Source organism: Brachyhypopomus gauderio, unplaced genomic scaffold, assembly GCF_052324685.1.
Source record: "Brachyhypopomus gauderio isolate BG-103 unplaced genomic scaffold, BGAUD_0.2 sc190, whole genome shotgun sequence".
Taxonomy (NCBI): Eukaryota; Metazoa; Chordata; class Actinopteri; order Gymnotiformes; family Hypopomidae; genus Brachyhypopomus; species Brachyhypopomus gauderio.
The window spans coordinates 172,742-189,790 of NW_027507011.1; the positions used below are offsets into that span (position 1 = coordinate 172,742).

General features: G+C 41.1%; 5 protein-coding genes across 5 annotated transcripts; all 5 read left to right on the plus strand.

The window, feature by feature from the left end:
* Positions 1–450: 450 nt before the first annotated feature.
* Positions 451–1,691, plus strand: LOC143502110 (hatching enzyme 1.2-like). Its single transcript, XM_076995289.1, has 4 exons — positions 451–796; positions 875–992; positions 1,077–1,194; positions 1,304–1,691. The coding sequence occupies exons 1-4, from the start codon at positions 629–631 to the stop codon at positions 1,689–1,691; spliced, it is 792 nt and encodes a 263-aa protein (XP_076851404.1). The 5' UTR covers positions 451–628.
* Positions 1,692–3,748: 2,057 nt separating this feature from the next.
* On the plus strand, positions 3,749–5,129 carry LOC143502107 (hatching enzyme 1.2-like). Its single transcript, XM_076995285.1, has 4 exons — positions 3,749–4,113; positions 4,291–4,431; positions 4,515–4,632; positions 4,742–5,129. The coding sequence occupies exons 1-4, from the start codon at positions 3,996–3,998 to the stop codon at positions 5,127–5,129; spliced, it is 765 nt and encodes a 254-aa protein (XP_076851400.1). The 5' UTR covers positions 3,749–3,995.
* A 2,708-nt stretch (positions 5,130–7,837) lies between these two features.
* LOC143502104 (hatching enzyme 1.2-like) lies at positions 7,838–8,971 on the plus strand. Its single transcript, XM_076995283.1, has 4 exons — positions 7,838–7,955; positions 8,132–8,272; positions 8,357–8,474; positions 8,584–8,971. The coding sequence occupies exons 1-4, from the start codon at positions 7,838–7,840 to the stop codon at positions 8,969–8,971; spliced, it is 765 nt and encodes a 254-aa protein (XP_076851398.1).
* Positions 8,972–11,278: 2,307 nt separating this feature from the next.
* Positions 11,279–12,412, plus strand: LOC143502109 (hatching enzyme 1.2-like). The gene is made up of 4 exons (XM_076995288.1): positions 11,279–11,396; positions 11,573–11,713; positions 11,798–11,915; positions 12,025–12,412. The coding sequence occupies exons 1-4, from the start codon at positions 11,279–11,281 to the stop codon at positions 12,410–12,412; spliced, it is 765 nt and encodes a 254-aa protein (XP_076851403.1).
* Positions 12,413–14,719: 2,307 nt separating this feature from the next.
* LOC143502106 (hatching enzyme 1.2-like) lies at positions 14,720–15,853 on the plus strand. The gene is made up of 4 exons (XM_076995284.1): positions 14,720–14,837; positions 15,014–15,154; positions 15,239–15,356; positions 15,466–15,853. Exons 1-4 carry the CDS (start codon positions 14,720–14,722, stop codon positions 15,851–15,853), a joined length of 765 nt encoding a protein of 254 aa, XP_076851399.1.
* Positions 15,854–17,049: the final 1,196 nt, after the last annotated feature.

Here is a 17,049-nt window from a genome sequence, read left to right on the forward strand (position 1 = left end):
ATCATTCAAACTTAAATTAATATTTCTCATGTTAAATACTGAAATGCGATTAAAATGCAATTAATTTCGATTAATTAATTACAAAGCTTCCAATTAATTCGATTAATTTTTTTAATCGCGTCCCACCCCTAATTATAACATTATATATGTACCTGAAGTGAAGACAAAAAATGTCAGCAAATTTTTAAGTTGCAATAGTTTTTCTTAAAATCTCCAACATGAAAAGCTTGACTGCTTCTATGACACAATTCTTGAACTATCCTTTCCAACAGATCCTACAATAGTGATTAAACTGAAATGACAACAAAAACAGTCCAATGCACAGTGATAAACAAACTCTACAGATCATCCATTAGTGGAGATTAGCCAAACAAACTCAGCCGCAGACTGCAATTCATTGAGATATTTGACTAATGGGGAAGTTCCAAGTGTCCTCCCTTTGGTGATATACATTAGACAGTGGACACTAATGCCTAACATTAGTCCCAAACTGTCACACCTGTGTTTGTTTGTTCATGGGATTGTGGTCATATAAGTGTCCATGTGTATAAAAGGCCAGGATGGACAGTATTCAGACATTGAGCTAGAGTGTAGAAGCATCCAGATCATCTCCTCACACTGAAGCAACATGGAGCCCAGAGCCTCTCTCTACATTCTAGCCCTGCTGCTGGGTCTCTACCAGGCTCTCCCTCTCACAGAACCTCAGCATGTGGACATCATTTCACGCATTATCACCATCAATAATGGTCAGACAAGTTGCTGGTTGTTATCTTTTTATATTAACATTTTGTTTGAAGTTCCTGTTTGGTTTTTGCAACCCAAATTTCTTTTTGTTCCATGATTGTATGACGGATCTAGTGAAGAGTTGGTGGAGGGAGACATACATTTGCCAAGAACCAGGAATGCTCTGGTCTGCCCGAGTAACAAATGCTTTTGGCAGAAGTCTTCAACTGGAGTAGTGCAGGTCCCTTATGTCGTGAGCAATGATTTCTGTAAGTAAAACCTCCAGATTCAGGTTCAGGTTTTACATTGATGTTGATGTTATTTCTTAATGTTTTTGCTTCGTTCTTTTTCAGCTTCTTCTGACCTGAATGTAATTACCAGTGCCATGGCATCCTTCCACAGCAAAACCTGCATTCGCTTTGTTCGCAGAACGGTTGAACCTGATTACATCAGCATTCAGAACCTAAATGGGTGAGAGCAGGGAACTATTTGAATTATTTTACTTCTGTTATTCCTGTTTTGTACACATTGCCAATTGCTTGATGTCTGTGACCACGACAGTCTTCTCTCTGTCTTTCAGGTGCTACTCTGCTACTGGCAAAACAGGTGGTTCTCAGGTGATCTCTCTCAGCACAAGCGGATGTGTGTACCATGGTATCGTTGAGCATGAGTTGAACCATGCGCTCGGTTTCTACCATGAGCATACCAGGAGCGACCGTGACAAGTATGTCAGGATCAACTGGGAAAACATTGACCCATCAATGCAGTACAATTTTAACAAGGCGAACACCAACAACCTCAACACACCATATGACTACACCTCCGTGATGCACTATGGAAGAACTGCTTTCTCTGTTAACGGCCAGTACACCATCACTCCTATACCTGATGCTTCAGTGGTGATAGGGCAGAGAGAGGAACTCTCTACCATTGATGTCAAGAGGATCAAAATTCTGTATAATTGCTAAAATTGACCTTATATGATGTAAAATTTCTAAACAATACTTCCTCTGTTGCTCGACCTAGTGTGTAATCAAAAATGTTACAGTGCAATTGTCCTGCATCATGTGACTGTACAATATGTACTAATGTCATATAATAAAATACTTCAAAGCAAATTAATCATGTTCAATGGTATGTATTCAGAATGGTCTGAGCAGCAGTGCTGGGGGGCACAGCATGGCATTATACGTGGATGAATCGCATCTTGCTCTGAGAGCTTTAATTATGAGTATGTGTGCCATATTTTTGTCAATTGTGATTTTCACCCCAATCGAAATTTGTCCTCCGCATTTACCCATCTGTGCACTTAGAACACACACACACAAGGGATTACTAGGTGGCTTTGTTGAACACATGCCCAGAGTGGTGGGCAGCCCTAGCCCGTCGCCCTGGAGCAGTTGGGGTTACGTGCCTTGCTCAAGGGCAACATCTCAGTTTTCTTGAACACACTACGACTTGGGCCTCCAGGCTCTGTACTTTACTCATAAAAGGCTAAATGAGAGCTGTGTAAATAAGTCTTAATCCTAGATTGAAAAATTGGGCTTGTAACTGAGCCTCAAATTGATGCTGTAAGGTTGTTTGATGAGTAAGAGTCTTCATAGGACAAAGATTTACAAATAGCTGTAATTGTAATAATTATATGGTCTAATGAAAACCCTCCATGTGGAGAGTACAGTCGACCACGTGGGTTATGATGTGAAATGAGGACACTGTGAGACCAGACCATGCTTTTTGCATCATTGGGTTCATGCAGTAGAACCTCTGTTTCATTGGAATTTAGAAGAAAACAGTGAGTTGCTGTCCATTGTTTATGTCCTTTATTCAGTCATTGTTGTTAATATTACAGGCATAATCAGGATTTGAAGATATATACAACTGAGTATCATCGACGTAACAATAGAAACACATATCATGTTTGCAAATAAATGTGCCTGACAGTAGTCTAATGAGAATTACATGGGGCATGGTATTGACCCTTGTGGGACACCATATTTTACAACTAGCAGCTCAGAGTATTCATTCCATACAAAGATAAATTGACAATTGTAACAGGGCAGCATGATCACAGAGGCAAGTAAGATTACAAATCCAGACAGGCTGCACCCTGAGGTTTTTGTCACTCTTTGGTCTGGTGGTGACGCACGTGTTTGCTGAGAGTAGGACTTGGGTCCAAGACCATATATGGTTGCTGCCCTCAGCCTTTGGTACAAAGTTCGTCAGAAGTGGGATGGTACTCTGATACCAACAGGACTGTTTCCATGGTTAAGAACCCATCCCTACTTTGACAGGATGGTTCAAAATCCATTGAAAAACCCTATTGAGGTGCATGGATGTGGTCCTGGATGTAAGGTGGAGGTGTGGGACAGACGGAAAGTGTGAAGTGCAGGGGAACGTTCTGGTAGCATCAGTGGAGATCATCACTCTCTGATGGAGAGGGTGATGTGATGGAGACTGCCACTCCAGAAGGTTTAATGGGTGCTATAAGTTCTCATCATGAGAGCTGGCTCTTTGGCTTTGTGGTCAAGGCACCAGTTTTGTTGCGTTAGATTCATGTGGTCTTTGCCTTTGTCACAACCTTTTACAAGCGCTTCAAAATCTTATGCATTTTAGTTTGATTTTGGATTTAATTCCATATTTTGCAAATATGGATGTTTGTAGCATCTTTGGACAAGCCAGGGAAATGACTCCTTTTTGATTTTGAACCATTACTTATCAACAAATCATTCAAAGAAAAATGGACAGAAATTGATTTTGCTTTCTGAAACAGATTATAACATATGTGTACCTGAAGTGAAGACAAAAAATGTCAGCAAAATTTTCAGTTGCAATAGTTTTTCTTAAAATCTCCAACATGAAAAGCTTGACTGTTCGACTGCTTCTATGACACAATTCTTGAACTATCCTTTCCAACAGATCCTACAATAGTGATTAAACTGAAATGACAACAAAAACAGTCTAATGCACAGTGATAACCAAACTCTACAGATCATCCATTAGTGGAGATTAGCCAAACAAACTCAGCCGCACACTGCAATTCATTGAGATATTTGACTAATGGGGAAGTTCCAAGTGTCCTCCCTTTGGTGATATACATTAGACAGTGGACACTAATGCCTAACATTAGTCCCACACTGTCACACCTGTGTTTGTTTGTTCATGGGATTGTGGTCATATAAGTGTCCATGTGTATAAAAGGCCAGGATGGACAGTATTCAGACATTGAGCTAGAGTGTAGAAGCATCCAGATCATCTCCTCACACTGAAGCAACATGGAGCCCAGAGCCTCTCTCTACATTCTAGCCCTGCTGCTGGGTCTCTACCAGGCTCTCCCTCTCACAGAACCTCAGCATGTGGACATCATTTCACGCATTATCACCATCAACAATGGTCAGACAAGTTGCTGGTTGTTTTCTTTTTATTTTAACATGCTTTCTCTTAAGATGTATAAACACATTTGATAAATACTAAACATTTTACTATGGCAATGCTAAAACATTTCATTTGAAGTTCCTGTTATTTGGTTTTTGCAACCCAAATCCCTTTTTTGTCCATGATTGCATGAAGGATCTAGTGAACAGTTGGTGGAGGGAGACATACTTTTGCCAAGTACCAGGAATGCTCTGGTCTGCCGGAGTAACAACTGCTTTTGGCAAAAGTCTTCAACTGGAGTAGTGCAGGTCCCTTATGTCGTGAGTAAAGATTTCTGTAAGTAAAACCTCCAGATTCAGGTTCAGGTTTACATTGATGTTGATGTTATTTCTTAATGTTTTTGCTTGGTTCTTTTTCAGCTTCTTCTGACCTGAATGTAATTACCAGTGCCATGGCATCCTTCCACAGCAAAACCTGCATTCGCTTTGTTCGCAGAACGGTTGAACCTGATTACATCAGCATTCAGAACCTAAATGGGTGAGAGCAGGAAACTATTTGAATTATTTTACTTCTGTTATTCCTGTTTTGTACACATTGCCAATTGCTTGATGTCTGTGACCAGGACAGCCTTCTCCCTGTCTTTTAGGTGCTACTCTTCTATTGGCAGAACAGGTGGTTCTCAGGTGATCTCTCTCAGCAAAGACGGATGTGTGTACCATGGTATCGTTGAGCATGAGTTGAACCACGCGCTCGGTTTCTACCATGAGCATACCAGGAGTGACCGTGACAAGTATGTCAGGATCAACTGGCAAAACATTGACCCATCAATGCAGTCCAATTTTAACAAGGAGAACACCAACAACCTCAACACACCATATGACTACACCTCCGTGATGCACTATGGAAGAACTGCTTTCTCTGTTAACGGCCAGTACACCATCACTCCTATTCCTGATGCTTCAGTGGTGATAGGGCAGAGAGAGGAACTGTCTACCATTGATGTCAAGAGGATCAAAATTCTGTATAATTGCTAAAATTGACATTATATGATGTAAAATTTCTAAACAATACTTCCTCTGTTGCTCGACCTAGTGTGTAATCAAAAATGTAACAATGCAATTGTCATGCATCATGTGACTGTACAATATGTACTAATGTCATATAATAAAATACTTCAAAGCAAATTAATCATGTTCAATGGTATGTATTCAGAATGGTCTGAGCAGCAGTGCTGGGGGGCACAGCATGGCATTATACGTGGATGAATCGCATCTTGCTCTGAGAGCTTTAATTATGAGTATGTGTGCCATATTTTTGTCAAATGTGATTTTTACCCCAATCGAAATTTGTCCTCTGCATTTATCCATCTGTGCAGTTAGAACACACACACACAAGGGATTACTAGGAGGCTTTGTTGCACACGTGCCCAGAGCAGTGGGCAGCCCTAGCTCGCCGCCGGGGAGCAGTTGGGGTTACGTGCCTTGCTCAAGGGCAACATCTCAGTTTTCTTGAACACACTATGACTTGGGCCTCCAGGCTCTGTATTTTACACACAAAAGGCTAAATGAGAGCTGTGTAAATAAGTCTTAAACCTAGATTGAAAAATTGGGCTTGTAACTGAGCCTCAAATTGATGCTGTAAGGTTGTTTGATGAGTAAGAGTCTTCATAGGACAAAGATTTACAAATAGCTGTAATTGTAATAATTATATGGTCTAATGAAAACCCTCCATGTGGAGAGTACAGTCGACCACGTGGGTTATGATGTGAAATGAGGACACTGTGAGACCAGACCATGCTTTTTGCATCATTGGGTTCATGCAGTAGAACCTCTGTTTCATTGGAATTTAGAAGAAAACAGTGAGTTGCTGTCCATTGTTTATGTCCTTTATTCAGTCATTGTTGTTAATATTACAGGCATAATCAGGATTTGAAGATATATACAACTGAGTATCATTGACGTAACAATGTGTCAGGAATGCCACCTGATCTTTCTTAATCAACCTCACCTGCCCCTCATTACCACGCCCCCTTCAGCCTTACTTAAGCACTTCACCAGCACATCTCAGTTGCGAAGTATTGCCGACTCATGCCGCGTACCAAGCCTTTCTATATCCTGTCTGCTCTCCTGTGTCCTGACCCTCGCTTACGTCCCCGACCTTGTCTCCTGCCTAATCCCTCTGTACCTCCTGACTTCTGCTCCCCCGGTATGACCCTGGACCGTCCTGACCACGCCAAGAAAACGCTGTTACTACTGATCCTAGTACTCGTGATTCACCTGCCTTTGTTTGTACCAGCGTCTCATTTCAATAAAAGCGGTGTTCTTCCGCATTTGGATCCCTCTCTGCCTGTTCAATACGTTACACAATGGAAACACATATCATGTTTGCAAATAAATGTGCCTGACAGTAGTCTAATGAGAATTACATGGGGCATGGTATTGACCCTTGTGGGACACCATATTTAACAACTGGCAGCTCAGAGTATTCATTCCATACAAAGATAAATTGACAATTGTAACAGGGCAGCATGATCACAGAGGCAAGTAAGATTACAAATCCAGACAGGCTGCACCCTGAGGTTTTTGTCACTCTTTGGTCTGGTGGTGACGCACGTGTTTGCTGAGAGTAGGACCTGGGTCCAAGACAATCTATGGTTGCTGCCGTCAGCCTTTGGTACAAATTTCGTCAGAAGTGGGATGGTACTTTGATACCAACGGGACTGTTTCCATGGTTAAGAACCCATCCCTACTGTGACAGGATGGTTCAAAATCCATTGAAAAACCCTATTGAGGTGCATGGATGTGGTCCTGGATGTAAGGTGGAGGTGTGGGACAGACGGAGAGTGTGAAGTGCAGGGGAACGATCTGATAGCATCAGTGGAGATCATCACTCTCTGATGGAGAGGGTGATGTGATGGAGACTACCAGTCCAGAAGGTTTAATGGGTGCTCTAAGTTCTCATCATGAGAGCTGGCTCTTTGGCTTTGTGGTCAAGGCACCAGTTTTGTTGCGTTAGATTCATGTGGTCTTTGCCTTTGTCACAACCTTTTACAAGCGCTTCAAAATCTTATGCATTTTAGTTTTGATTTTGGATTTAATTTCATATTTTGCAAATATGGATGTTTGTAGCATCTTTGGACAAGCCAGGGAAATGACTCCTTTTTGATTTTGAACCATTACTTATCAACAAATCATTCAAAGAAAAATGGACAGAAATTTATTTTGCTTTCTGAAACAGATTATAACATAATATGTGTACCTGAAGTGAAGACAAAAAATGTCAGCAAAATTTTTAGTTGCAATAGTTTTTCTTAAAATCTCGAACATGAAAAGCTTGACTGTTCGACTGCTTCTATGACACAATTCTTGAACTATCCTTTCCAACAGATCCTACAATAGTGATTAAACTGAAATGACAACAAAAACAGTCCAATGCACATTGATAACCAAACTCTACAGATCATCCATTAGTGGAGATTAGCCAAACAAACTCAGCCGCAGACTGCAATTCATTGAGATATTTGACTAATGGGGAAGTTCCAAGTGTCCTCCCTTTGGTGATATACATTAGACAGTGGACACTAATGCCTAACATTAGTCCCACACTGTCACACCTGTGTTTGTTTGTTCATGGGATTGTGGTCATATAAGTGTCCATGTGTATAAAAGGCCAGGATGGACAGTATTCAGACATTGAGCTAGAGTGTAGAAGCATCCAGATCATCTCCTCACACTGAAGCAACATGGAGCCCAGAGCCTCTCTCTACATTCTAGCCCTACTGCTGGGTCTCTACCAGGCTCTCCCTCTCACAGAACATCAGCATGTGGACATCATTTCACACATTATCACCATCAACAATGGTCAGACAAGTTGCTGGTTGTTTTCTTTTTATTTTAACATGCTTCCTCTTAAGATGTATAAACATATTGATAAATACTAAACATTTTACTATGACAATGCTAAAACATTTCATTTGAAGTTCCTGTTATTTGGTTTTTGCAACCCAAATTCCTTTTTTGTCCATGATTGCATGAAGGATCTAGTGAACAGTTGGTGGAGGGAGACATACTTGTGCCAAGTACCAGGAATGCTCTGGTCTGCCGGAGTAACAACTGCTTTTGGCAAAAGTCTTCAACTGGAGTAGTGCAGGTCCCTTATGTCGTGAGCAATGATTTCTGTAAGTAAAACCTCCAGATTCAGGTTCAGGTTTTACATTGATGTTGATGTTATTTCTTAATGTTTTTGCTTCGTTCTTTTTCAGCTTCTTCTGACCTGAATGTAATTACCAGTGCCATGGCATCCTTCCACAGCAAAACCTGCATTCGCTTTGTTCGCAGAACGTTTGAACCTGATTACATCAGCATTCAGAATCTAAATGGGTGAGAGCAGGAAACTATTTGAATTATTTTACTTCTGTTATTCCTGTTTTGTACACATTGCCAATTGCTTGATGTCTGTGATCAGGACAGCCTTCTCCCTGTCTTTCAGGTGCTACTCTTCTATTGGCAGAACAGGTGGTTCTCAGGTGATCTCTCTCAGCAAAGACGGATGTGTGTACCATGGTATCGTTGAGCATGAGTTGAACCACGCGCTCGGTTTCTACCATGAGCATACCAGGAGCGACCGTGACAAGTATGTCAGGATCAACTGGGAAAACATTGACCCATCAATGCAGTCCAATTTTAACAAGGCGAACACCAACAACCTCAACACACCATATGACTACACCTCCGTGATGCACTATGGAAGAACTGCTTTCTCTGTTAACGGCCAGTACACCATCACTCCTATACCTGATGCTTCAGTGGTGATTGGACAGAGAGAGGAACTCTCCACCATTGATGTCAAGAGGATCAAAATTCTGTATAATTGCTAAAATTGACATCATATGATGTAAAATTTCTAAACAATACTTCCTCTGTTGCTCGACGTAGTGTGTAATCAAAAATGTAACAATGCAATTGTCATGCATCATGTGACTGTACAATATGTACTAATGTCATATAATAAAAGACTTCAAAGCAAATTAATCATGTTCAATGGTATGTATTCAGAATGGTCTGAGCAGCAGTGCTGGGGGGCACAGCATGGCATTATACGTGGATGAATCACATTTTGCTCTGAGAGCTTTAATTATGAGTATGTGTGCCATATTTTTGTCAAATGTGATTTTCACCCCAATCGAAATTTGTCCTCTGCATTTTCCCATCTGTGCACTTAGAACACACACACACAAGGGATTACTAGTAGGCTTTGTTGCACACGTGCCCAGAGTGGTGGGCAGCCCTAGCCCGCCGCCCAGGGAGCAGTTGGGGTTACGTGCCTTGCTCAAGGGCAACATCTCAGTTTTCTTGAACACACTACGACTTGGGCCTCCAGGCTCTGTATTTTACTCATAAAAGGCTAAATAAGAGCAGTGTAAATAAGTCTTAATCCTAGATTGAAAAATTGGGCTGGTAACTGAGCCTCAAATTGATGCTGTAAGGTTGTTTGATAAGTAAGAGTCTTCATAGGACAAAGATTTACAAATAGCTGTAATTGTAATAATTATATGGTCTAATGAAAACCCTCCATGTGGAGAGTACAGTCGACCACGTGGGTTATGATGTGAAATGAGGACACTGTGAGATCAGACCATGCTTTTTGCATCATTGGGTTCATGCAGTAGAACCTCTTTTTCATTGGAATTTAGAAGAAAACAGTGAGTTGCTGTCCATTGTTTTATGTCCTTTATTCAGTCATTGTTGTTAATATTACAGGCGTCATCAGGATTTGAAGATATATACAACTCAGTATCATTGACATAACAATGGAAACACATATCATGTTTGCAAATAAATGTGCCTGACAGTAGTCTAATGAGAATTACATTGGCCATGGTATTGACCCTTGTGGGACACCATATTTTATGACTGGCAGCTCAGAGCATTCATTACATACAAAGATAAACTGAAAATTGTAACAGGGCATGACCACCGAGGCAAGTAAGATTACAAATCCAGACAGGCTGCACCCTGAGGTTTTTGTCACTCTTTGGTCTGGTGGTGACGCACGTGTTTGCTGAGAGTAGGACTTGGGTCCAAGACCATATATGGTTGCTGCCCTCAGCCTTTGGTACAAATTTTGTCAGAAGTGGGATGGTACTTTGATACCAACAGGACTGTTTCCATGGTTAAGAACCCATCCCTACTGTGACAGGATGGTTCAAAATCCATTGAAAAACCCTATTGAGGTGCATGGATGTGGTCCTGGATGTAAGGTGGAGGTGTGGGACAGACGGAAAGTGTGAAGTGCAGGGGAACGATCTGATAGCATCAGTGGAGATCATCACTCTCTGATGGAGAGGGTGATGTGATGGAGACTACCAGTCCAGAAGGTTTAATGGGTGCTCTAAGTTCTCATCATGAGAGCTGGCTCTTTGGCTTTGTGGTCAAGGCACCAGTTTTGTTGCGTTAGATTCATGTGGTCTTTGCCTTTGTCACAACCTTTTACAAGTGCTTCAAAATCTTATGCATTTTAGTTTTGATTTTGGATTTAATTTCATATTTTGCAAATATGGATGTTTGTAGCATCTTTGGACAAGCCAGGGAAATGACTCCTTTTTGATTCTGAACCATTACTTATCAACAAATCATTCAAAGAAAAATGGACAGAAATTTATTTTGCTTTCTGAAACAGATTATAACATAATATGTGTACCTGAAGTGAAGACAAAAAATGTCAGCAAAATTTTTAGTTGCAATAGTTTTTCTTAAAATCTCGAACATGAAAAGCTTGACTGTTCGACTGCTTCTATGACACAATTCTTGAACTATCCTTTCCAACAGATCCTACAATAGTGATTAAACTGAAATGACAACAAAAACAGTCCAATGCACATTGATAACCAAACTCTACAGATCATCCATTAGTGGAGATTAGCCAAACAAACTCAGCCGCACACTGCAATTCATTGAGATATTTGACTAATGGGGAAGTTCCAAGTGTCCTCCCTTTGGTGATATACATTAGACAGTGGACACTAATGCCTAACATTAGTCCCACACTGTCACACCTGTGTTTGTTTGTTCATGGGATTGTGGTCATATAAGTGTCCATGTGTATAAAAGGCCAGGATGGACAGTATTCAGACATTGAGCTAGAGTGTAGAAGCATCCAGATCATCTCCTCACACTGAAGCAACATGGAGCCCAGAGCCTCTCTCTACATTCTAGCCCTGCTGCTGGGTCTCTACCAGGCTCTCCCTCTCACAGAACATCAGCATGTGGACATCATTTCACACATTATCACCATCAACAATGGTCAGACAAGTTGCTGGTTGTTTTCTTTTTATTTTAACATGCTTCCTCTTAAGATGTATAAACATATTGATAAATACTAAACATTTTACTATGACAATGCTAAAACATTTCATTTGAAGTTCCTGTTATTTGGTTTTTGCAACCCAAATTCCTTTTTTGTCCATGATTGCATGAAGGATCTAGTGAACAGTTGGTGGAGGGAGACATACTTGTGCCAAGTACCAGGAATGCTCTGGTCTGCCGGAGTAACAACTGCTTTTGGCAAAAGTCTTCAACTGGAGTAGTGCAGGTCCCTTATGTCGTGAGCAATGATTTCTGTAAGTAAAACCTCCAGATTCAGGTTCAGGTTTTACATTGATGTTGATGTTATTTCTTAATGTTTTTGCTTCGTTCTTTTTCAGCTTCTTCTGACCTGAATGTAATTACCAGTGCCATGGCATCCTTCCACAGCAAAACCTGCATTCGCTTTGTTCGCAGAACGTTTGAACCTGATTACATCAGCATTCAGAATCTAAATGGGTGAGAGCAGGAAACTATTTGAATTATTTTACTTCTGTTATTCCTGTTTTGTACACATTGCCAATTGCTTGATGTCTGTGATCAGGACAGCCTTCTCCCTGTCTTTCAGGTGCTACTCTTCTATTGGCAGAACAGGTGGTTCTCAGGTGATCTCTCTCAGCAAAGACGGATGTGTGTACCATGGTATCGTTGAGCATGAGTTGAACCACGCGCTCGGTTTCTACCATGAGCATACCAGGAGCGACCGTGACAAGTATGTCAGGATCAACTGGGAAAACATTGACCCATCAATGCAGTCCAATTTTAACAAGGCGAACACCAACAACCTCAACACACCATATGACTACACCTCCGTGATGCACTATGGAAGAACTGCTTTCTCTGTTAACGGCCAGTACACCATCACTCCTATACCTGATGCTTCAGTGGTGATTGGACAGAGAGAGGAACTCTCCACCATTGATGTCAAGAGGATCAAAATTCTGTATAATTGCTAAAATTGACATCATATGATGTAAAATTTCTAAACAATACTTCCTCTGTTGCTCGACGTAGTGTGTAATCAAAAATGTAACAATGCAATTGTCATGCATCATGTGACTGTACAATATGTACTAATGTCATATAATAAAAGACTTCAAAGCAAATTAATCATGTTCAATGGTATGTATTCAGAATGGTCTGAGCAGCAGTGCTGGGGGGCACAGCATGGCATTATACGTGGATGAATCACATTTTGCTCTGAGAGCTTTAATTATGAGTATGTGTGCCATATTTTTGTCAAATGTGATTTTCACCCCAATCGAAATTTGTCCTCTGCATTTTCCCATCTGTGCACTTAGAACACACACACACAAGGGATTACTAGTAGGCTTTGTTGCACACGTGCCCAGAGTGGTGGGCAGCCCTAGCCCGCCGCCCAGGGAGCAGTTGGGGTTACGTGCCTTGCTCAAGGGCAACATCTCAGTTTTCTTGAACACACTACGACTTGGGCCTCCAGGCTCTGTATTTTACTCATAAAAGGCTAAATAAGAGCAGTGTAAATAAGTCTTAATCCTAGATTGAAAAATTGGGCTGGTAACTGAGCCTCAAATTGATGCTGTAAGGTTGTTTGATAAGTAAGAGTCTTCATAGGACAAAGATTTACAAATAGCTGTAATTGTAATAATTATATGGTCTAATGAAAACCCTCCATGTGGAGAGTACAGTCGACCACGTGGGTTATGATGTGAAATGAGGACACTGTGAGATCAGACCATGCTTTTTGCATCATTGGGTTCATGCAGTAGAACCTCTTTTTCATTGGAATTTAGAAGAAAACAGTGAGTTGCTGTCCATTGTTTTATGTCCTTTATTCAGTCATTGTTGTTAATATTACAGGCGTCATCAGGATTTGAAGATATATACAACTCAGTATCATTGACATAACAATGGAAACACATATCATGTTTGCAAATAAATGTGCCTGACAGTAGTCTAATGAGAATTACATTGGCCATGGTATTGACCCTTGTGGGACACCATATTTTATGACTGGCAGCTCAGAGCATTCATTACATACAAAGATAAACTGAAAATTGTAACAGGGCATGACCACCGAGGCAAGTAAGATTACAAATCCAGACAGGCTGCACCCTGAGGTTTTTGTCACTCTTTGGTCTGGTGGTGACGCACGTGTTTGCTGAGAGTAGGACTTGGGTCCAAGACCATATATGGTTGCTGCCCTCAGCCTTTGGTACAAATTTTGTCAGAAGTGGGATGGTACTTTGATACCAACAGGACTGTTTCCATGGTTAAGAACCCATCCCTACTGTGACAGGATGGTTCAAAATCCATTGAAAAACCCTATTGAGGTGCATGGATGTGGTCCTGGATGTAAGGTGGAGGTGTGGGACAGACGGAAAGTGTGAAGTGCAGGGGAACGATCTGATAGCATCAGTGGAGATCATCACTCTCTGATGGAGAGGGTGATGTGATGGAGACTACCAGTCCAGAAGGTTTAATGGGTGCTCTAAGTTCTCATCATGAGAGCTGGCTCTTTGGCTTTGTGGTCAAGGCACCAGTTTTGTTGCGTTAGATTCATGTGGTCTTTGCCTTTGTCACAACCTTTTACAAGTGCTTCAAAATCTTATGCATTTTAGTTTTGATTTTGGATTTAATTTCATATTTTGCAAATATGGATGTTTGTAGCATCTTTGGACAAGCCAGGGAAATGACTCCTTTTTGATTCTGAACCATTACTTATCAACAAATCATTCAAAGAAAAATGGACAGAAATTTATTTTGCTTTCTGAAACAGATTATAACATAATATGTGTACCTGAAGTGAAGACAAAAAATGTCAGCAAAATTTTTAGTTGCAATAGTTTTTCTTAAAATCTCGAACATGAAAAGCTTGACTGTTCGACTGCTTCTATGACACAATTCTTGAACTATCCTTTCCAACAGATCCTACAATAGTGATTAAACTGAAATGACAACAAAAACAGTCCAATGCACATTGATAACCAAACTCTACAGATCATCCATTAGTGGAGATTAGCCAAACAAACTCAGCCGCACACTGCAATTCATTGAGATATTTGACTAATGGGGAAGTTCCAAGTGTCCTCCCTTTGGTGATATACATTAGACAGTGGACACTAATGCCTAACATTAGTCCCACACTGTCACACCTGTGTTTGTTTGTTCATGGGATTGTGGTCATATAAGTGTCCATGTGTATAAAAGGCCAGGATGGACAGTATTCAGACATTGAGCTAGAGTGTAGAAGCATCCAGATCATCTCCTCACACTGAAGCAACATGGAGCCCAGAGCCTCTCTCTACATTCTAGCCCTGCTGCTGGGTCTCTACCAGGCTCTCCCTCTCACAGAACATCAGCATGTGGACATCATTTCACACATTATCACCATCAACAATGGTCAGACAAGTTGCTGGTTGTTTTCTTTTTATTTTAACATGCTTCCTCTTAAGATGTATAAACATATTGATAAATACTAAACATTTTACTATGACAATGCTAAAACATTTCATTTGAAGTTCCTGTTATTTGGTTTTTGCAACCCAAATTCCTTTTTTGTCCATGATTGCATGAAGGATCTAGTGAACAGTTGGTGGAGGGAGACATACTTGTGCCAAGTACCAGGAATGCTCTGGTCTGCCGGAGTAACAACTGCTTTTGGCAAAAGTCTTCAACTGGAGTAGTGCAGGTCCCTTATGTCGTGAGCAATGATTTCTGTAAGTAAAACCTCCAGATTCAGGTTCAGGTTTTACATTGATGTTGATGTTATTTCTTAATGTTTTTGCTTGGTTCTTTTTCAGCTTCTTCTGACCTGAATGTAATTACCAGTGCCATGGCATCCTTCCACAGCAAAACCTGCATTCGCTTTGTTCGCAGAACGTTTGAACCTGATTACATCAGCATTCAGAACCTAAATGGGTGAGAGCAGGAAACTATTTGAATTATTTTACTTCTGTTATTCCTGTTTTGTACACATTGCCAATTGCTTGATGTCTGTGACCAGGACAGCCTTCTCCCTGTCTTTCAGGTGCTACTCTTCTATTGGCAGAACAGGTGGTTCTCAGGTGATCTCTCTCAGCAAAGACGGATGTGTGTACCATGGTATCGTTGAGCATGAGTTGAACCACGCGCTCGGTTTCTACCATGAGCATACCAGGAGCGACCGTGACAAGTATGTCAGGATCAACTGGGAAAACATTGACCCATCAATGCAGTCCAATTTTAACAAGGAGAACACCAACAACCTCAACACACCATATGACTACACCTCCGTGATGCACTATGGAAGAACTGCTTTCTCTGTTAACGGCCAGTACACCATCACTCCTATACCTGATGCTTCAGTGGTGATTGGACAGAGAGAGGAACTCTCCACCATTGATGTCAAGAGGATCAAAATTCTGTATAATTGCTAAAATTGACATCATATGATGTAAAATTTCTAAACAATACTTCCTCTGTTGCTCGACGTAGTGTGTAATCAAAAATGTAACAATGCAATTGTCATGCATCATGTGACTGTACAATATGTACTAATGTCATATAATAAAAGACTTCAAAGCAAATTAATCATGTTCAATGGTATGTATTCAGAATGGTCTGAGCAGCAGTGCTGGGGGGCACAGCATGGCATTATACGTGGATGAATCGCATTTTGCTCTGAGAGCTTTAATTATGAGTATGTGTGCCATATTTTTGTCAAATGTGATTTTCACCCCAATCGAAATTTGTCCTCTGCATTTATCCATCTGTGCAGTTAGAACACACACACACATAAGGGATTACTAGGAGGCTTTGTTGCACACGTGCCCAGAGTGGTGGGCAGCCCTAGCTCGCCGCCCGGGGGGCAGTTGGGGTTACGTGCCTTGATCAAGTGCAACATCTCAGTTTTCTTGAACACACTATGACTTGGGCCTCCAGGCTCTGTATTTTACATACAAAAGGCTAAATGAGAGCTGTGTAAATAAGTCTTAAGCCTAGATTGAATAATTGGGCTTGTAACTGAGCCTCAAATTGATGCTGTAAAGCTGTTTGATAAGTAAGAGTCTTCATAGGGCAAAGATTTACAAATAGCTGTAATTGTAATAATTATACGGACTAATGAAAACCCTCCATGTGGAGAGTACAGTCGACCACGTGGGTTATGATGTGAAATGAGGACACTGTGAGATCAGACCATGCTTTTTGCATCATTGGGTTCATGCAGTAGAACCTCTGTTTCATTGGAATTTAGAAGAAAACAGTGAGTTGCTGTCCATTGTTTATGTCCTTTATTCAGTCATTGTTGTTAATATTACAGGCATAATCAGGATTTGAAGATATATACAACTGAGTATCATTGACGTAACAATGTGTCAGGAATGCCACCTGATCTTTCTTAATCAACCTCACCTGCCCCTCATTACCACGCCCCCTTCAGCCTTACTTAAGCACTTCACCAGCACATCTCAGTTGCGAAGTATTGCCGACTCATGCCGCGTACCAAGCCTTTCTATATCCTGTCTGCTCTCCTGTGTCCTGACCCTCGCTTACGTCCCCGACCTTGTCTCCTGCCTAATCCCTCTGTACCTCCTGACTTCTGCTCCCCCGGTATGACCCTGGACTGTCCTGA